General features: G+C 39.2%; 1 protein-coding gene across 2 annotated transcripts in view; it reads left to right on the top strand.

Annotated features, from left to right (window-relative positions):
* The window catches only part of RXFP2 (relaxin family peptide receptor 2), an 81,496-nt gene that overhangs the window by 37,546 nt on the left and 21,467 nt on the right, over positions 1-22,483 (top strand). For both annotated transcript variants that reach the window (XM_032496340.1, XM_032496339.1), the window contains exons 3-8: positions 7,906-8,052; positions 10,448-10,525; positions 13,609-13,714; positions 14,550-14,621; positions 21,705-21,776; positions 22,405-22,476. In XM_032496340.1, the coding sequence (XP_032352231.1) occupies positions 7,906-8,052; positions 10,448-10,525; positions 13,609-13,714; positions 14,550-14,621; positions 21,705-21,776; positions 22,405-22,476 (547 nt within the window). The remainder of the gene's footprint in view (positions 1-7,905; positions 8,053-10,447; positions 10,526-13,608; positions 13,715-14,549; positions 14,622-21,704; positions 21,777-22,404; positions 22,477-22,483) is intronic.

Below are 22,483 nucleotides of genomic sequence, written 5' to 3'. Positions count from 1 at the left end.
CATTTGGGTAGCCTCTTTCGTTTAGTATCTGGTCACGTCTCTTGCCCGTTTTCCTATCTTCTGTTCATCTTTTCTGTATTTATTTGTAGGACTGATCTCTCTTTTATAATTACAGACTTTTTGCAAACATCTGCTCTGAGGCTTGCCTTCACATTTTCTTAACAGTAACCTTTTTTTTTTTTTTGGTTAACTGAAGTTCTGAATTTTAATACAATCTAATTTAAATATCTTTCCCTTTATGATTAATGCTTTCACTTTTTTTTTTATCTCCCTTAAAATGCTACCCTAAAGTCGTAAGATTTTCTCCTACATTATCTTCTAAACTCTATTGTTTTATGTTTAGTATTTAGATCTAGAATCTACCTAGAGGTGACTGTCCCTCACTACTGCTCTGCAGTGACACTTGGTCATAAATCAAATGTCCATATACGTGTTTCTCTCCTTCTGAATTTTCTGAGTTATTGTCTCATTATAATGAGTCCTGATATACAGGTAACAAGTTCTCTCACCTTGTTTTTCTTCAAGACACACCTGGCTCTTCCTGTCCTTCAGCATTACAACATGCCTTTGGGAAACACCTTACCCATTTTGACACACACACACACACACACACGCATGCACACTCTTGGATTTTTATTGGAATTGCTTTGAACCTATAGATCAATTTTAGAGAAGAACTAACATCTTTAAAATACTGAATCTCCATTTATTAATGTCTCAGTAATTTTACATACTTTGTGTAAATGTCTGGCAGGTTTTTGTTAGATTTATTCCTAAACACTGTTGATGCTGTAGTAAAAGCATTTTTTAAATATTTCATTGTCTAGTTTGTTGCTAATAAATAGAAGTTAAATAGATTTTACAGGAACTTTGATAAGCTCTCTCTTACTAATAATTAATTATTTGGGATTTTTTTATGTTCACAATCATATCTTTTGTGAATAATGACAGTTTTATTTCTTCCAACATCTACGCCATTGAGATTTGCCATGCCTCACTACACTTGCTAAGTCCTGCAGGACAATCTTGAAAAAACTGTAGTAATAGTGGATATCACTGCCTTGTTCCCAGTCTCAAAGTGAAATTCTTCAAAAGTTTACCATTAAGGATATTATATACAGTGGGTTTTTAAAGATATCCTTAATTAAGTCAATTAAGTTGCCCTCTGTTTTTGGTTTGCATCGTTATTTTAAAGTCAGGATCTGAGAGTTTCCTCTTTGGAGCCTCTGTTGTAAGACAAGTTAAGACAAGTGAGAAACTGGAAGGAAATATTTGTGAGTTATAGGACAGAGAGTTAACCTCCCTGAAGAATTCTGATAACATTGCCAGATTCAGTTTTCTCACACATAGTTAGTTCCAAACACTGTGTTCCAGGCCACTGCTGTCAGGAATGGAAGTTTCACTAGTCCATGAGCATAAATAAGCTTAGTTTTTCATAAATTTAAATATATCCCTTTCAAAGGATTGTCTTTTCTTCTGTGGATAGAGTCTGTCAAATTTTTAACAATAAAATACTATTTTTCTAATAATCATCATTCAATGATAATTTAGGGTTTTTTTTTTTAATGTTCTTGTTTGACAAACTAAAATATTAGTAACTCTTTGCAGTTTCCTCTAAATTCTTTAATTGGCTTGATTTTGACCTAATGTATATCAGTGGCATTTGGGATACTGACAAAGAAAAAGGAACCAATTGCACTGAGAAGATGGGGAGGAGGGGCTAGGAATAGAAGGGGGCATTAAAGAACATGGAGAAGAAAGAAGTAAACCAGGGCAGTGAGACATCACAAAGCCAAGGGAAGAAAGGTTTCAACATGGCAACTGTGGTTGGTTGTGTCAAATGCTGCAGAGAACTTAAGTACAATAAAGACTATAAAATATCTGTGGTTTAGTAACAAAGAGGATATTAGTGATTCCAGTGGGAAGAATTTCAATTTGGGAGCAGCAAGACTGAATGGTGTGATTCAAAGAAAGAAAGGACGGTGAGGAACTGAAGACATTGTGGAACAAAAATCATGCTTAATTTTGAAGGGAGAAAGCTGTCTCAATTCCAGCGTGGATATAATACGATTTGGCCTGGTTAGTTAGTTGATTGATTCATTTGTTGGTTTTGAAGATGAGAGCTGATTAAGACTAATGTTAACAGAAAAACCAGTGGAGAGACAGGAATATTGAAAATATAGACGAGAAAGGAGGTCTTGCAGAGAGAGTCTGAGAAGAGGAGATTAAGTGGGATATAGAAAGCACATGGAAGATTTTCCCAGAGGCAAGGAGGGAGACTGTCATCCTCTGTGCATCATAAAAGAAGCACCCGGGGCCTCAGTGTGGGACTGTGTGGCTTCTGCGCAGCTCAACACCAGCAGTTGTGTGAATAGTGCCCCATGCTTGTGTGAGGTACATACTGCCCAGTCATATGCAGCAGCCTTGGATGCAGGAAAGTATGTATGTTGTATGACTAGAATTTGAAAGAATTACCACCAAGAAGAATAGCTGGTGAAAGTCTCTTGAGACAGAGAAGTCAACAAATCAGAGAGGAATTAGAGAGCAGTGATAGGGAAAAGTTGTCACCTGTCCTCTCCACCTTTCCCATGCCAGGTTTCCATCAGGTTTCACCCTACCTCCCTCACAATCATCCTTTCCACGTTCTTCTTCTCTTCACCCACAACAGCGTCCAGTCTCTGAGCTGTTTGTACACAGACAGGTTTTAGGAAGAAGCCGGGCCCTCAAACTCCTGCAGAGTAAGATAGGCATTTAAATACTGAAACATAAGATATTAACCTAAAAGAATGCATCCCTCAAGGTGAAGTTCAAGCAGTTTACTGATCAGTAGACGAGATCTTTTTGGAAGACAATTCTTTCTTGTGTCTTTATATACCTTAGGACCCATCAAGAATCGTGGTGTTCAGTTTGTGACCCACATAAAAGCACCCAGCTCAGGGGAACATGGGACCAAAATCCATCCCTAGTGAGGATGATGTTGGCAACTTGAAATTCTTATTTTCAATTTTAAATCAATGAGTATTGACCTTACACTATGTTCCACATAGATACCGTTTTCCCAGGTCTGTCCTAACATTGGGCAATAATCTGAAAGGGAGGTGGGGTGATAGTTTCTGCAGAAAATCTGTGAGTAGGATCCTGAAGAATATTCACCAGCCTGAGGTGGTTGGTTTGTCCCAGAAGAACACAACAGAAAACGGGGGCTTAGAGAAACTCAGTTAAGTCAGGAATCTTTGAAGTGGGAAGAAGGTGGGGTAAGTGTGTGTGTGAACTGGCTCTGAATTCTGTGCATACTGACCTTGGCCACACAGCAATATCAGGGCTGCGACCACCAAGTAGTGGCATAGAAGGCTAAGATTTCTGTGTTTAAAAAACAACCACCAAGAGGCCATTTCTCTCCACTCACCTAAACATAAAAGCTTTTTCAGGAAGAGTTTACTAGTTTCCATCAAGCAAACAATAAATCGTGTACCCTGAAAAGGTATAGACACCCCTCAAAAGTTGGGGGGTCCACCAGGTGGACTCAGTGAATGAGCTGGATTCACCTTTGCTTCAGTGATGGCGTTGCTGCTCCTCCTGGAGATTCTGGCACCTGAGCTCCAGGTGGGATTGGATGTTGTCTACCTTGTTGACATAGCACATAGTAGGCACTCAACTAACATTTGCTGGATGTTAAATGAATGTTTCTTCTGGTGCCTCAGTAACTGGCTCGTTAGAGTAAATGGCAAAGGCTTCATCTGCATCCGAACTGGACTGAGTGCACTCTGGGAAATGGCCTCATTGGCTGGGATCCTCTGGGCTCCCTGTGGATGGTGGGGCCATCATCTCTGGCGTGGATGTGGAGAGTCCCAGCCAGGACACCAGGCTGAGAGGATAAAGGCTTTCTTCTGCTTCATGCAGGACAAGCATAGGCAGAGGGTCAGAGAAAGCAAAGAGGGACTTGCACATCTCCATCAATTCTCAACCTGAGCACTGAAAACATCATTCTCACCTGTTGTTTCCCAACAAGGAAGGTGTTGGGCAGCCAAGTATGTCCTTAAGCGGCAGTCCAGTTGGCTTCAAAAAGCTATCAAGGAGTCATTTAAAGTCCTTTTGCACAGACATGTCCAGAATATTGACCAGGAGAGAGAAGAACTATTACTGAGAAGTTTTGTTTCACATGTTCAAACCTCCCCTCAGCCATGTGTTTGGCAGAGGTCCCATAGAAATTGCTGCGGAAGCTATTGACACAGCTTTTATATAAGCATCCTCTATTTTATAATCCTCAAGTTTCAATAAAACTATCTCTTTCCACTTCCACAGATGGCAGGAAAAATAGACAGCATAACATGCGGTCTGCTGAGGGGTATCGATTCTCTTTCAGTATGCCGTTACAGCAGGGGTGCGTCATCATTTTCTAAGCTGTATAATGACAGAATGATAAATGACACATATCTTAAAGACTAAACAATATTTTGTCATCAGAATAAAAACATTAGCCTGAAACTTTGGGAATTTTACATTTTGAAAGATGTTTTGCCTTTAACTCCTCTTTTATTCCTAAATGACCCATTAATTCATTTGTTCATTAAAAAAATCATTGAGGACCAAGTAAGTAAGAGACACTAGGTTACACAATGGGGATTTAGAATACAGAGGGCAAGGGGTAGGTAGGGAATAGATTTATTTATTTTCTTTCCACAGAAAATTTACACCTTGAGTTATTTTCAGGAAGATTCCATTCTGGGGTGGAAAAGGGAAGATGTTTGTACATGGTCACTTTTTCCCCTCCCCTTCATTCACCCATACTTGCTAGAAGAAACCCATTTTTTTCCCCCAGGGAAAAGGAAATAATCTTGATCCTTCTTGTGTGTGACACTTGATGGTTTGGCTCCCTCTGAATGAGTCTGTTTCTGTGAGATGGACATTTAGGTGGATCGAGCCCTCAGAGAGCTCAAGGTTTTCTTTGTGATAAATCCCATGAAGGAAGACAATATACCACCTTCAAAATGTTTCACACAGCCTCAGCCTTTTATTTCAAAACTGTCTTCAATCAAATCTTTACTCACCTCTTCTAGATCAATAAGAAAATATTATTATCAGGACGCTGTAAGGACATTTTTGTGGCTTAATCATTTACAGCCCTCCGTTCAGCTTTCAAAAGATATTGGAGACTGCTTATAATAGAAACCATATACGTCATACGGCTTTTAAAATAGAATAACATGGAGAAGTAAGAGAAGCTTTCTTATAGTCCTATTACTTCTTTCATAGACGTCATATGAAAAAAAAAATCATGCAGTGCTAAGGCATAGCAAGCTTCCATGCTACACAGAGCTTCCTTCTTAAAGCCCTATTTTCTCGCCTCATGCTGAAATTGCCCATATGCCAGCACTAACCCAGGGTTTACCATGGGCCAGGCACCCTCCAGCACTTTGTAAGCATTAGCTTGTCTGACACTAACCAGTTGTAATCCCGTCTCATGGTCTCCAGAGTACTTCACTACTAACGAATACTTTTAAATAGTGGGGTCACATCCCATTAGTTGCTCATGAGCTCAACTTAGTGACTTATGATGCCTTTTCAAGTGAGTAAGTTAGAATTGCAATGATCAGAGTTTATCCACCATAGTAAAAGGTAAGTAATATTTCAAGAAATTTGTTTTCTTTGTGTGTGTGTGTGTGTGAGTTTGTACGCTGAATTGTGACGTGATATAAAATATGTTTTTAACTATGAGTTACTATCTTAAACAATTTCTGCTACACTAAGGAACATTGAACCTTATTTGCTCATGTTCCAAACACAAGAGGACAACTGGTTTTTATAAATCTGCCCTCTGTAGAAATCTTTACAAGAACATAGTTAAGAGATTTAAAAATCTGTGACTCAGATGCCTCTCCCTGTGTGAACAGGCTTAACAAGCCAACCCCCAGAGCCACACAGCAGAGAGTTTTCCTAAAATAGTCAGACCTGACTGGTCTTATGCTTTGTTTCTTGTAGTAAATCATTTATCGACCACTGCAGAAATAGCAGAGAAAATATTTTTTGCTTTTGTAAGAACAAAAATCCAGTGGGTAGAAAAGAATCCGAGGGCCACCATCCCCACTCGGGGAAGGTCTAACAGATACATCAGTAGCAGCTTCCAGGGGAGAGTGGGCGCTGGTGCACCTGGCTGTCCCCAGGAAAGGACCGGATGCAGCTCTTTTAAGTGCTCACTGGATCTCAAAGGCCATCATAACTAAAGGACTAAAGTTCGAAAAAAACAAATAATCTACGCATCCTCTCTGAAGATACCGCTAAAAGCTTAATATGCACTATGGCTCAGAAAAAGTTTTAGTGCCTTTAACAAGCTCCTGCCTTTTTACAAATGGTGTGATTTGTGAAACAATGAGGGCCATCAGGCTTCTCCAGGGAGAGGCTGGCGACCCGTCTAGTGGGAGAACACCTCACTGCAAGGCAGCCTTCTCTTGGAGGGCCCAGACTTCCCAAGGGCCTTTTCCCAAGAACCAGAGTAGAAGTGCCTGCACTTCCTCAGCCTTCATTCCTCATCTTTATGTGGAGATAATACCAACACAAAGTTGAGGTTAAGATGAAATTGTCAGGAAACACCCAGCCCGCAGTAGCTGATGCTGCACAAAAGTTGGCTCTCTATTCCTCTGCTGTATGAAAAAGCACCACACCCCCAACCCAAGGAAATTCCCGGCCATGATGCTTCAGTGGTGCGGTGAGGAAGACTTTGCCAACATCCCTGTTCCCTTCATAATGAACAGTAACCCTGCCTGAGTCTACACTCTCCTTTAATCAATTTCTCTGAAATTTCATCTAGCATTCCTTTTTTCCCCCCACACACTGTACATTTTATACCCTTGACTCCTTTTGCAACTAGAAGTCTGTACCTCTTCATCCCCCTCACCTCCTTTTAAAAAAAGTAAATGACTTCTAAACTTTTACTAGGTATTTACAAAACAACAACACCAACACCACATCTGGAAAGTACTCTTTCAAAATTGAAAGAATGTCTCTTACATCTAAATTTCTGGAATTTCTTTGGTCATCCTACCCACAGATATAGTAACTTTGTAAACGTTAATTATATTTCCTTTCTGCACTTTCTCATGCAACCCAACAGTTGTTCAACTCTCATCCACCTTCTCTCATGTTCCCTGCATAAGACGACTATTCTTAATTCATCCTCATGGACAACTTATGCTCCTTGAAGTGCAGGTTCCAATTCCTCCTAGCGTGATGGTTAGAAACGGGCCTCTGGGGTCAGAGAGATGATTCAAACCCACCTGTGTGATTTTGCAGATGAAAGACAGCATTTAACTCCTCTAATCCTGAAACAGGAAGGAGAATATCACCCGCAGAGATTGGTTGAAGGAATAACAGATTAAGCACTGTGCAAACTACCTGGCACACAGAAATTCCAGTGATGGTTAGATATCACTACTTAGTGTCGTCTCTCCTTATGCCAGTGTGGTTCTGGATTTCATTCACATTTAAACAGTCCTTTTGCATGTACATTTTCATTAAGTTACCTCAAATCCTTCTTATAAAGGATTAATAAGTGAATAATCCATCTATTTGATCCCGTTAGCTTCTGGTTTTACCTTTCTGTTTTCAGGAGTAGGCAAGTCTTTGATTTCATGCAAAAGAAGGACGATTGCTTTAGGTTTGTTTACTGTTGTCTTCCTGGAGCAAATTCAAAATGAGGCTCAATTCCATTCTTGGTACAGCTGGTGTTTGTTTGATATGATTGTGATTATTTTAAACAATGTAATTAAGAGTATTATGCAAAGAAATTGTGCGCTAAGAATAACACCAGACTCATAGCGTTTTGTGAAAGTTAAATGGAATGACATGAAAAGAGTCTGGTCATATTCACTGATTGTTCTTATTAAGATTTCTGTCCCCTCTTTAACATAGATTTTGCATTGACTGAAAGCAGTACAATCACTCCTTTGTGCCAAAAAGGATATTTTCCCTGTGGGAATCTGACCATGTGCTTACCCGGAACGTTCCACTGTGATGGCGTGGATGACTGCGGGAACGGAGCAGATGAGGAGAACTGTGGTGAGTCCTCCGCTCAGCTCCATACGTCCTCACCCCTTGTGAACGCCTCCAAACTGTGGGTGGACCAAATACTAATGGTAACAAACCAGAAGAAATGACTGGGCATTCGATAGGGAGTCCTGTTGTAACACAAATAATTGCTCCTTAGTTTATTTGTGATAATAATGACATGAATTTTCATATAGAGAGTTGCTTAAATCAGAATTGTAAAATATTGTATTTGATAAAAAAGTAAAATTATTTCAAATTCTACTTGGATAGCCAAATTTTAGTTTTACGTGGCTTACTATAACCACTTCCTTATGGCTTGGTAGTGTGGTTCAGCTGCAGGAATTTCCATAAAGTGCAAGTGGTCCAGCCTAGAGAATTGTTATTCAGTAGCCCTGTATCGAGTGCCCATGATATGCTCTTCAAATCACCAAGGCACAGCAGGCTCAAGAGGGACAAGTGTCTTGCCCTTGTGGAGTTCACAGGGACCATGTGGATGGGGAGGACCATAAACTTGTACATAAATAAATTAAGTAATTTCAGAGTAGTAAGTGCCACAGAGTATACAGAACAGGATAAAGGGATAAAAAGTGACTTGGAGGAAGGGCTACTTTAAAGACATAACCAGAAGAACCCTCTCTGAGATGATATTTGAATTGAGAATGAAATGAAAAGCAGAAAAAGAAAAAAAACATGAAATATTCAGGAAGAGCAGAGTTCCAGATGAAAGAAACAGCAAATGCAAAGGCCCTGGGGCCGAATGAAACAAGACAATGTGTTTGTGGGACAGAAAAACAGATGGGCTCGGGCAGAGTGAATACAGAACATAGAGAGGTAACAGAGGCCGGATCATCACAGGTCTTACAGACTATCTTAGGTCTGTGTATCAGGACTCTGTATGTTGTCTCATCTAACCTGTGCATTCTTCTCCGAAAGAAACTGATGCCAAGAGAGGCTGACATGTCTAGGTAGTCACTGAGCAGACACCAGAACCCAGACCTTCTGAATCTGAAAGAATCCTGTGTGATTTCTACCACACAGAACTGCCACTCCTTGGCACTGCCCAACTAGCAGTCAGAGTGGGACAGCGAAGTCTAGGAATGCCGGGTGTCTGTCTCTAGAATCTGCTCTCCTGCCCCTGGGAACTCACGCATGCCTCCCTCTCACGGCACCGTCTGCCTTCACCACCTGTGGATCACTCCTACTCATCTTTTAGGATGCAGTTGAGGGGTCCCCTCCTCACCTGAGAAGCTTGGCTTCCCAGGCCATGCTTCCCCACCCAGAAGCTCCACCACCGGTCTGGACGAGCACCCTTTCTCTGATGCCATAGTGCCCTGGATGATTGTGCTAGGGGCTGCCTTGTCTTTTCACTGGACTTCCCCCACTAGACATAAGCTCCTTGAGAGGTGTTCTTCTTTGTGTCTCGTGCATTTTGATGTTACCAAAGCCTAGAACAGTGGAGTACAGTCAGTGCTCAGTGATGGGGCAGCTCTCCAATGCCAGTGGCAAGTTACTCACACACTTGGCCTTTCCTGTTCACTGCCTGGGAATCAGAGACCACGTGTGTCTACCTCATGAGAGTGTTCCAAAGACAAATTAAATGGCTCATGTAAAGGCATCAGATAGAATAATTTCAAAAAACATTGAGGTTATTAATAAGAAATAAAAATAAACTAAAATTTACAGGGACCTGTGGGCAACTATTTAAATTTACTTTTCTATTTGTATGAACTTGAATATCATACATTATATTGTGTATTTTATCATGTTAATAGCTTATGCTAAAGTAATGATACTTCACAATCAGGCCATCTTTTTTTAAAAGAATATTATTTTATTGCAAAAATAGAGAAGGAAACTTGGCAAATAAGCAAGATGATATGATTTGTCAGATCATCTGACAAATTGAGAAAATATTTTTCTCATCAGGGCTAGACAGACTTCACTAAAAGGAACTTTGTTTTTGCTTTTATAAAAAGGTCAAGTGACATAAATTTTATCAGAACTTATTACCTCTATCAGGAATGCATCTACATATACATATGCATATGACAAAATAAAATTCAGATTACGTTTTCTTCTGAGGACCTCAAAATTAAGATCAAACATTTAAAATGTCAGCATTAGAAATAGGTGACATTTTTCAAGATGGATCCATGTGTGTAAAATAATCATCTATTTCCATTATATTTTATGATACATACATTTTAGATGTTTGTAATTGCAGAAAAAGACAAAAGTCCAGATGTTTGCCTACCTTTTTCTCCCTTACCATCGTTATTATCTTTCTATTACTTAAACAAAAATTTTAATTGATCTCATAATCAAATTTTTATAGTTTTGTTTTGTAATTTGATATTTGATTTATAGAATAACTGACACATATTCATCACCGTGTGTTTCACAGGAGACACTAGTGGATGGGCGACTATATTTGGCACAGTCCATGGAAATGCTAATATTGTGGCATTAACACAGGAGTGCTGTAAGTGGTATTGGTTCGAAGACTCAGCCCAAGCTTTGCGAGCAACATGATTTGTGGTGCATGGATTTATATGGGTGGTGTGATCAATTCCCTCTAGAACTGCAATTTCAGTTCAACGTATTTCAGTGGTCAACTGGTTTATCATCTGCTGGTAGGACTGAAAAGATAGAAAGAAGAAAACAACACGCTCCATTCATGCTCACTCTGTGTATCAGCCTGTGATTGCAAGAATGCATAGGTAATGAATGCTGGTGACAGATAATAAAGGCCTTACTCCCTGTGATTACTTTCTCCAATAAAGACATTGAGCACCAACTATTTTGCAGCCCCCTATGTCAGGCACAGAGAGTGCAATGATAATTAAGATGTGGTCCCCACCCACAGATGCCTCATATGGTCGCAGGAAAGCAAACCCTTACAGAGGCAGGAACGATGCACTATTAGTGCTAAACTGAAGGAGGGATGTTTGCACAAGGGAATGTGGAAGCCCACTGGGAGACATGATGACTGTGCCAGGGGTGGGGAAGATTCACAGACAAGGTGACATTGTGATGGACCTGGAAGTCCTTGGACGGAGGGAAGGGTGAGAGGTAACAGGGTGAGCAGGGGAGCACAGTCAGCAAAACAGAAGGGTAGGAAGTTCAGAGCATGCTTCACCATGCCCTTCACAGTGGTGCTGTGTGTGCGAGGCAGACGAGCAGGAGCTGCACCCCAGAAGGGTGGCGCCAGCCCATGAGGGGTTTTGGGTGCACTATTTGGAGCTTGCCCTCTATCCTATCTATAGAATTATCTCTCTCTAAATACACATACTACGTTATATATTACATATAATATACTACGTATAATAATATGTATATGCATGGATGTAATTATGTAGGTGTAAGTACATTAACATACATGAGTATGTATACATAGTGTATGTATATAAAGTATGCACACTAAGTACTACACTAACAGTGTATTATGCAGTTTAATACCAGGTTATAATTACCACTTATTATATACTTTATTATAAATGACTATATCATGCATAAAGTGAGAAATTAAAAAGAGTAAGCTAAAAAGACTAAAAATAAATACAACTGAAAGTTCGCACATTTTCCTCCTGAAGCACAAGGGGTCATCTTGTACATGAGCCATTGTGGCGATCACTGGTGTGTACGGTGGGCTCCGAAGTTGTGAGCTGATTTTCATTTAGTGAAGAGGAAGAAGCACAGGCTAAGAAGTGTATGTGAGAACGACTCTTCTACCAGAACTGTAAAGAATGGATGAGAACAGTGTTCTCAGCCTGAGACAGTACTGCCCCTGGAGAACATCTGGCAATGTCTGGAGACATTCTGGGGTGTCACAACGGGAAGGGGGGTGGACCACTTGCATCCAGTGGGTGGAGGCCAAGGATGCTGCTGAACCTTCTACAATGCACAGGACAGCCCCCAGCAACAGATAGTGATCTGACCCAAACATCAGCCTTGCTGAGGTCAAGGAGAAAGCTTGGTGAAAAAGATACTGGATGTTACGTGTCTTGCAGTGCTTCAGACTAATACTAAAACTCTGAGCCCAGAAAATACCACCGGGAAGAGGGAGGTAGAAAGAGATGCAAGAGGCATTTCAGAAGCAGAGTCCAGAGGTTGGGGATTGACCGACTTGCAGATGAGGGAGTTAGTTACACTCGTTTCTGGTTTAGTCAGCTGGCCCATCTTGGACTACGTGACATTCTTTTATTGGTAAATAAGAATTCCAACCCCAGATTTTCAATCTAATAATGTAACTGCTATTTTCCTTGCCAATTAAACATTGAAGTACATATTATGAAATTATTTTTAGAAAGTTGAGATCACCAGCATAAGTCTATTAACAATATAGAATATTTCCTAAAAGTTTATACACTAGAATGAATCTTTTGAATTAAACAGAAACTCAATAAAAGTTTGTTGGATTTACTACAAATTCAATGAAATTGATTTTAAAAATAAAGTTTGGATAAAAGTGATCTAAAAGGAGCAGAACAGTTAGAACTTATAAACAGTTTTTAAATAATAAATTAAAAAATTTGAAAATAACTCTTTTTTTAGCTTTGTCAAAACAAATACTCACAGGGTCATAGGCAAAAATCAAATGCTCCATAAATACCACTCCCCAACACTCACTGTCTTACACACACACACACACACACACACACAAATACCACCCCCCAACACTGTCTTACACACACACACACACACACACACACACACACACACACACACACACTGATTGTTCTGTGGACCAACTTGGCCTGGTTTCTCCGTAAGTTTCTCCTATGCCATTATTTTAATAATCAACATAATATATAGTATTAGTAACTGTATGATATATAAATATAGGATTATGTATTATGATGTTTATATATTACTACTATATTATTATGATAATATGCTATTATATTAATAACTATGTAAGTTCCTTCAGAGTGAATGTTTCAGACAGGTGGATCTTTGGTTCTCTCCCCTTTATAGCTGCTCTACAACTTTTACCTACCACTTTAACTTCATAGTAATGAAAAGTGAGGAGCCAAAGTGGGAGCGTGTCTGACTTGGTTGATTTTAAGAAGTCACAGTGGTGGCTACAGTGGGATCTGCGTCTAACTCTTGTCACAGCTCTAAGAGAAGTCTGAAAGGAAATGATTCAATTTAATTTTAACCAACAAGCATTTGTTGAGCAACCTCTTTGAGCCATTCAATTAAGTTAAATTGACCCTACTATACCTATTAAAGATTTACTCAGTCACACTCAAGCTTTTCTTTGAGGAGAACTTAATCTTCCTTTACTATATGCTTTTATGCTACTTAAACATTTCTGTATTCTTTCTAATCACTTGTTAAATGCTTCTGAAATGGCCACTGGAAGCACTGAGATGAATACCACATGAGTCTACATTTGACTAGGAGAGCATTCGTGTTTGCTTCCATTATGGGCCTGAATAAGTTCATTTAACAAGGTGTAAATGTCATACATTCAGTGGAAAGAGAACAATGTCAGTTACTGAAGTCATAATTAAAAGAAGTATATTTTCCTGTTGAATTGTTTCTCTTTTTGCCCCCTAGTTTTAAATCAGTATCCACAACAATGTGACTGCAGAGAAACTGAGCTGGAATGTGTAAATGCTGGCTTGACATCCATGCCAACAGTCTCCAGCAATGTGACATTACTGTGAGTAGAATTCAAATACTAATATTTGCTCCTACAGTCATATGAAAACCGTGTAGTCTGATCTAATCTCTCTTTGTTCTGTTTTATGCTACTTGTGTATTCGCAAGCTAATAGAAACTCCCTTTAAAACCACCAGCCATCAGATAATTCTGCATGCTTCTTCTCCAGGGAAGAAATGTTTTGAATGCTGTGTGCTAGATTAGCCAGGTATCCCTTAGGTCACAAACACCATGGTCTGGAATTCTTGTTTTCAATTACTTTCCAATGTATGTATTATTACTAATATGCCAGTACTGTACAAGTGAAAATAAAAATTTGGGGGAAAAAAAGGAAGACCGCTCAGTCTATCTCATTTTTAATAGGAGTAATTTGTCCAAGACCATAAAGGTATAAAAGACCCATGAAACTAGCTGTGGCATAATCATGCAAGTTTTTCTGAACACTACATAAAAGTTTTGAGAGCCTCAGGAATTGGTTTGCAGTCATACCGTAATTTGGGCATGTGTGAGATGGTTAGGATTTTTGTTGTTTTTTGGATTTTTTTTGGTTGTGTTTTGTTTAATTATCTAGAGAACAAAAGAAAAGGTTAAATGACCATAGATGGTCTAGTCTATTATGCTAACTGGCTAACCTCGTCAAATATTTGCAAACTGCTTGAATTTTTACCTTATGGACTTTTCATTCTCACATAATCGTTTTCATTTATTATGGGCATTTTCAAATGTCTGTTAAGTAGTATGGAATATCATCAAGTATTCTCATGCATGCAGCTTCTGGGGAAGAGTTTGGTTGGTCATAAAATCCATAATAAAGTCTTCTTTACATGTTATTTTAGGTCTCTTAAGAAAAACAATATTCACAGTCTTTCAGATAAAGTTTTCATCGAATACACAGAACTTAAAATGATGTAAGTAGCTATTAATAGTGTTTTTATGTGAAAATCAATGAGATGTTTTAAGATGTTTCCATCCTAAAAGTAAAATGAAATATGTTTATTATCTTTATCATTAAATTTATTTTTAATGTAATTAAGATTAGACAATAAAGCACTGAAAAGCATGCTTTCTTTCCATTTAGTAATTTAAAATAACTAAACGGATTTTATTTAAACTTTTTTTTTTAGACAGTTAAATTGGAGCTGAGATTGAGCATCTCAGTAATTCATAGTTCCAAGCTTTTACTCCAGATCATTTGGAAAATGACATTGCAGATTCAGAGACACTAGATGCACTCTTTAACTTGGAAGAAGAGTGTTTACATAGTCAAGAACCATCAGGTCATTTAAAACACTTAATGGTAGGGTATGGACTGTCTCCCTGATGATCTTGGTGAAATCAGTGATGTTAGCATATTTGAGGAAAGAAATTAATAAATAAGACACAGTCAGGAGTGAGAAACAAAGGGTCAAGATGCTTCTAGCATCATCAAAGAAAGAAAACCAGGGTCTGAGAGATACAATCCTTAGAGATAGTCTCTGTTGGGAGGCAGGGATAGATTGTCCATCTCCAGCATAACTCTTATCAACTTTATTTTGACACTATCCCTATTAAGATGGAGATTCTCTTTGCTTTGATTCCCTGCTCACCAAGCAACCTTATGATGACTACATTAACTTTCTAAATTATTCATACTAAAGTATTTGGGAAGTTACACTGGATGGGGAATAAGAACATTCCAGTTAGTGGAATAGAATACATCCTATTTAAATAAAGAAATTAAATATTCAGCCTCTAGAGAGTTTGGTTACTATGTGTCAGTCCCTCTGAGCCCAGTCACTCTGGGATAATGGAGAGGTCAATTTCTACCCTTGCCAAGATGACCATTAGATTAGATTAGAAAATTAGCCAGCCAGTGCTGGAGGTCACCTTGGGCACCATCATTTACTGTTTTGCCCTTTAACATTCAGAATAGGAGAGGAGGTTTCTAGAAGTGTGACATACGTTAAAACCCAGGACTAAAAATAATCTGGTCCTTTGCTGATACTGGACAAAAACATTTGGTTTGAAAAGCATTCAACAATTCTGTGCTGCTCATGGATTCAGGCACAGATTCCCACATACAAGGAAGGAAGTCACTGAAGAAGTCTATTAGTGTGGAAGAGTCTGTGTGAACTTACAGACTCATGCCTGGGTTTGATTGTAGCCTCTGTAACTCCCACCGGCAGTGAACACCTTCTGCTCTGTCCTGGAGCGTGCTGTCCTTGTCCCTCTGGTGTAGCTTTGCATTGGCTCTTGGGGTTCCAGGCCCCTCTAGAGAAGGAATCTTACCTATGCTGCTTCTGCTCTTACTGGAAATTCTTAGACTCACAACATGTTCCTTCTATAAATCAAATTGTCCTTGTATGCCCTGAATAATGCTCAAGGGAAGAAAGATAAAATAGCACTAGCAGAAAGGAAGGAAAAATACTCATGTTTTAGAGTAGCTATTGAAATTCTGTTATCTAGAGTCATAGAAGTCTTATGAAATTCTAATTAAATCTTCTCATTATTTACAAGATAACTGAAGTCTGCAGCAGTTAAATGACTTACCTAAGATCTATAACTAATTTGTGGAAGAGCCAGAATTAGACCATATATCTTCTGATGCCCAATACAGGGTTTATTTTATAATAACCAGAAACCTAGAGAAGGAAAGAAATTGTTCTAGTATCTAATTAAATCCTGTACCAACACATACTCTTCTGTCACAGGCAGAACTCCCTTCTATACCTTTTCCCCCCTAATCTGGGGAAAGCTGACTTCAGGGGGGCAGAGGAATCACCAGGACATCAAGCAAGGAGATTTAAAGTTAGACTTCTCAGGCCAAATTCTTTCCTGGACCTCTGATCCGTAGCTTTGCTCTGTGTCAGTATTTCTCTTGGTATCTGGTATCTGGTAGCCCACTGGAGGAAGAATGTGGCAGCACTAACTTTGATAATTCAGGCCCTGATTTTTCCTGTTTTTTCCCCCAGATTACCCAGATCAGCTGGAAATTTCTACTTTGCTTAATTCTACTTTGAGAAAACACAGGTATCACATTATTACCTGAATATCACTTAGCAGGGGTTCTCCCAATGCAAGGTGGTATTTGATGGTTTCTAGGCAATTGGATTCTCCCAGAGACTCGGAGACAAAAGATTGTAAGACTCTTACCAATGAACATTCACTTAGTGTCTACTGTATACAAGGTTCAGCATGGGGGATGAAACACAATTTCTTACATTTATATATCATTTTTTGAAGTTAGTGAAGGCTTCCAACATTTGGAATTCTCATGTGGAGTTTGATCCTCAGAGTCTGCGAGGTGGGACAGCCATCATTAGATTCCTTTCAGGGATGAGGAGACCACCCTTGAAGAACGGTTGTTTGTCCAAAGTCAGTCCGCTGACAAGTATTAGAGTTCGACTTCAAAGCCAAACCTCTTGACTATGGTCCTCTGGAAGTTCAGTCTCAGAATATTGTTACCATTGATGAAAACATCCAGAAACCAAATTTTGGTTTCAAAATAACCAAAGCTCTTTATAAGCATTATTCAAATATACTAAAGCAACTCATAAATTCAGGAACGCTTCATTTTTTTTTCACTTTTTTAAAATTGAAGTGTAGTCAGTTTCGAATGTTGTGTCAGTTTCTGATGTACAGCACAATGCTTCAGTCATACGTGAATATACATATATTCTTTTTCGCTGTAAGCTACTACAAGGTATTGAATATAGTTCCCTGTGCTATACAGTATAAACTTATTTATCTGTTTTATATATACCAGTCAGTATCTGCAAATCTTGAACTCCCAATTTGTCACTTCCCACTCCCTTACCCTGGTAACAATAGTTTGTTTTCTATGTCTGTGAGTCTGTTTCTATTTTGTAAATAAGTTCATTTGTCTTTTTTTTAGATTCCACATATAAGTGATATCATATGGTATTTTTCTTTCTCTTTCTGGCTTACTTCACTTAGAATGACAATCTCCAGGGCCATTCATGTTGTTGCAAATGGCATTATTTTATTAGTTTTTATGGCTGAGTAGTATTCCATTGTATAAATATACCATGAGTTGTGGGACTTTAAATTTGTCCCTTTTCAGTTTCATCCTGTTAGATTCAGTTTTTCTTAACCAGACTGTGAAGACCTTTTTGGATCATCCAGCAGATTCACTGTTCCTCCCAGCATTCTGTCATCTGAAAATAAAATGAACCATCTTTACCCAAGTCATGGAGTAGAGTGTCAAAGAGAACAGTGTCAAGTCTTCTTTCCACATCCTTCACCACCATCCTTCAGATAATGTGTATTGTTCTTTATTTTGTCCATAAAAACATCACAAAACCACTTGATCAATGCCTGGTAGACATATAAGCAAAGTCGACCACATACTTTTGTCTGATTAGTCTTTCAAAGAGGACAGTCAGGCTGGTCTGGCATGCCATTTTTCATGAACTGCCCTGTTCATGTTCTCTTTGAAGTGCTCACAAAGCAACCTCGCAATACCCTGCTCTACGATCTCACCCAGAACCAACTTAAAGCTCATCCAAACATAGCTTGTGAAATCTACTTCTTCCCTTTTTGAAAAATCAAAACTGCATTTGCCATCTTTAATTTTCCAGCTGCCCTTCCTTTCTCCCAATTCCTCAGTAATGGGTCATAACGAAGTATTTACATTTTAAGTGTCCTTCTGTTTCCAGGAGAAATTGTCCAAACCAGAGGGCTTTAACTCATTTTGATTAACATATTCTACCATTTCGGGCTTTCACTGCCACAACCCTATATCCTATTTATTCACTTCAGTTCTGAGACCATCTTCTTTGACCAAGAAAACAAGGACAATATTGGAGTTGAGAATTTCTTTTACTATTTCACAATATTATAAAACATGTCCCATACAGGAGGCTTGGGCTTTTCCTTAACATTTTCTTGTTTCTAAAATACAACTAGAAATTCATTCCTATTGCCCACAGTATTCTTCCCTGTCTGAGTTTTGAACATGTCTTAGGTCATTCTTTCAACGATGATTCCATTTTTGTGAACCCTTCACATTCGTCCTTGAATTTTGAAGAAACTCCTCACTGACCATCATACCCTCCGCCTGAATTGGATGGTCCTTCTGGTTCTCTCACAGTAATAGGTATCACCAATGTCACATAGGCTGAAACAGACATGAGGATCAGTGAGTATTTGTCGAAGGATGATGTGTAGGATAAGACACAGGGATAAAGAGAAGGTAGGGAGCATCTTCACCAGGGAGGACAGAGAAGCATAAGGATATTGGGAAGAGAGTGACCAGGGAAGTTTGTCTAAAGGAAAAGAGTTCCCACAGGAAATGACTGAGCAAATGCTGGAGAGGTCATTGAATCATGATCATAGGGCCCTCGAACACTAGGCTAAAGAATCTGGGCTTTATTCTGTTTAAACAAGGAAAGGACATGCACAAATATGTGTTAGATTATACTGAGCTAATAAAGTTAGTATGCATTTTGAAGTTGTATTGGGATACATCCTAAGAGATCCCCAAATTTAATGTCAAGTGAGTCTCCAATCTTGGTGGTTTAACTAAGGTGAAGTTGAGGTCATTTAGGCATCCAGAAAAATAAATTCTTAAAAGTCAAAATAAAATTTTATTTGCCCAATGAATAAATGTCACTCAACTAATCTACTGATGAGTTTATTCATTTAAAAATTTTTTCCTAACACTGGGAGGAAAGAAGCAGTTTAAGATGACCTTTCAGAGAAATAAAATACAGTTTATGAGATTGACCATAATATTTTATCACTGCTACCATGGAAACCAATAGCAGTTCTTCTCCTCACTGTGACATAAATCTTATATAAATTAGGAATCCCTTCTTAAACTGGGTTCTCCTTCAGTGCAATCATTGGCAACAAACTGTAATTCATGGAGTCTGCCTGGCTCTTGAATACAGAATGTTGCATTAAAAAATAGCCTGTAAACACGTATGTCATTAAAGCATTTATTTGCTTTAGTTTCAGGTACATAAATTCCTGGCGTTTCTGCTTGAAAAGTCCTGACAGCTGAAACAGCAGGAATTCATGAACCAGTAAGTTATTCTTAGAAAAGCCATTCAATGTAAAGTATACCAAACGGGCTCATATCTCAGTTCCAAATAAAAAGAGGACATGACTTGCCAAATTGTGTGTTTCCAAATTTTCCCTTATATTCACCAAGCCACTGTTCTGCAGAGAAGAAAGCAGATACTGGAGGATCGAGTATTAAAATTCAGCAGCCTGAGTCAGAGATGAGGGCCCTGGGAAGCTAGCTCTCTGTGGGGTGCCAGCAAGCTGACTAAATTGAAGACCAGAAGCTGTTTATTATTTAAGAAGTTGGAGTTTTCATTTGTGTCAGTGAAGGCAGATAGACTGTTCACATCAGGTGAGTTGTGCAGATTAAAAGCACAAGGTCAGATTCACAATTTGTGACTGCATCCATCTCTTCAAATTTGACAACATGGAGGTGAAATGTGCATTGCATTTTGACTTAATCGTCTTGAATAAAATGTAAATAGCACTAGTTAGGTAGTAAATTTTATATTTAAGAGGAACTTCAAATACCTATATTGCAATATTAGATTCTGTTTCTATTTTCATTTGCTATTATAATTCACAGTAATATAATTCACTGTGTTAACTTTCATTACATCACTCTGAGTGCTCTGAAAATGCTAAAACACGTTGATCTGCATTGGTTCATTCTCCATAACAGAACTTTAAAGCAACAGCAGAATTTATGCTGCCATGTGAAGCATCTCCTCACAGAAATGGTGCAGGGGTCGGGGGAGGGCGGGGTGGAATGGCACAGGGTCTTAACTGGGTTTCGAATTTACTTCATAGGATTAAAATTGCTGCTTCGTGTGTCACTGTGGATGTAATGCACGTGCTCTGTCATACCCACCTTTTCCACATGGTGGTACGCAGAGAAAAGGACAGCCTCTGCTCAATACTTACGGTTCAGAGCTGGGTTTGTTAATAACTGGAAGCGAATCTTGGCTTTACTTTGTCCCCTTGAGGGCTGAGGGCGTCAGTACCCCCCACACACCTGTAAGGCATTCATGACTCAAAGGCTGGGAAGCTTTGCTCGGGAATGACCGTGGTAATAACAAAACTCAAGAGTACAGCCAGGTGCTGAACAAGCAAAGGTCTACCAACAGTTTTGCAGGGAAGTATCATCACAGTAAGGAAGTGTTGTAGAGTATTTTAGGAACCAAACCAAATCAAAATAAGAGGGGAGCCATTCAGAAGACGATGCAGGCATTAGTTACTGTTCATAGTGTGACGATTTCCTGTCTAAAGGCCTTTAGAAAGTATCAATTCAGGGCTAATCTCCTATTGTATAATGAGGATAGGAAATGGAAATTATTTACTTAGATACTCCTGAAAGTTCTCTTACCGCATCAGTACGATATTGCAAGACTGCTCCAGAGGTTAAGCACGCCACGGCCCTGTGAGCCGAAGCTGATGCTCTGGCCCCAGCTCACCACTGATGCCATTTGTGACCTTGAGCACCTCTCTGACTCACTGTGTGCTTCTCCCTCTGCATGTTGAAGCAGAGCAGAGTAAGACTTGCCCTCTCCCTTTTTTTTCATGGGAATAGAATGGAAAGAAATGAGGAGTTAAAGGTGGAACTCTAGACTGAAAGAGTGAGACAGCTCAGCAGTGAGAGCCTGGCTAGTCTCACATGGTGAGCAACGCCTGCAGGTCAGAGCTGGAAGGTGGCCAGAGACATGACTAGTCCCCTCCTCAAACACAGCACCCCGGACGTCAGGGGCACAAGTCAGAGATGCCCCGATCCCTTTGCACAGGTGCTGCAAGGGCAGCAGGCACTGACTAGGTTCACAGTTGTCTCTCATTGGCAATGCTTCTACCTCCCAACACGAGAATAGGATGTGGGACTTTATGAGCCAGTTTCACAAACTGTCTAGGTGAAGAAAGTGGAGAGCACATTTAGCAACCTAACAAAGTAGATGAACTGCAATCACATGACTCTTCTACCTTATTCCTACCAGATTCCTTCAGCATAATTGTATTAGACATATATCCAGGAAAGCATTTTTTGGATTACATAATCTGCAAATACTGTGAGTAACTTTTTAATAATTCTATTATGAGTACAATTTTAAGTAAAGGTTAAAAGGGGAGAATAGTACTTTTTAAAGGCTTGACTTTGACTTGGATGTGGAGAAATAGGTTTTCACAAAGTACTCAGATTAATTATTACACTGAAAGAATTACTAAAAAAACCAAATTCCCAGTTTTACCAGAAGACAGATATAAAGGCTGTCTTTAACCTTGTCTTCTCAAGTTTGGGTCATTTCCACAATATTTTAGCATCTTCTTTTTTTCTAACCCTTGCTAACTTCCCTATATACTTTCTTAAAACATTAGTCTACCAAGGAGGTGACCAAAAAGACAGAAGCCAAAATCACCTCACATGTTTGTTCTACTCTTACACTCTGACCTAATGTAATATCCCAATACATTATTTTTGGCCACTTTCCTGGTCACGGCCCTGCTGTTTGTCCCTGAGGCTGGTGGTTCTCTGTATCTCCTGACTGTTTCTTGATGTCCCTGCTCTGCTCATCCAGCAGAGTGCTTTTGGAGACAGATGTCCATACTTCCACCATCATCAGTGGCTCATATTCTAATTACATGTGACTGAAATGGAGTATTAAGTTTGCCTAATTTACTCACCCATGCTATTTGTAGATATCTCAACCACAACTGCATTACCGCTCTCAGACCTGGAGTATTCAGAGACTTACATCAGCTAACGTGGCTGTGAGTA

Source organism: Camelus ferus, chromosome 14 (assembly GCF_009834535.1).
Source record: "Camelus ferus isolate YT-003-E chromosome 14, BCGSAC_Cfer_1.0, whole genome shotgun sequence".
NCBI classification, from domain to species: Eukaryota; Metazoa; Chordata; class Mammalia; order Artiodactyla; family Camelidae; genus Camelus; species Camelus ferus.
This window is presented reverse-complemented; position numbering and strand designations above follow the sequence as displayed.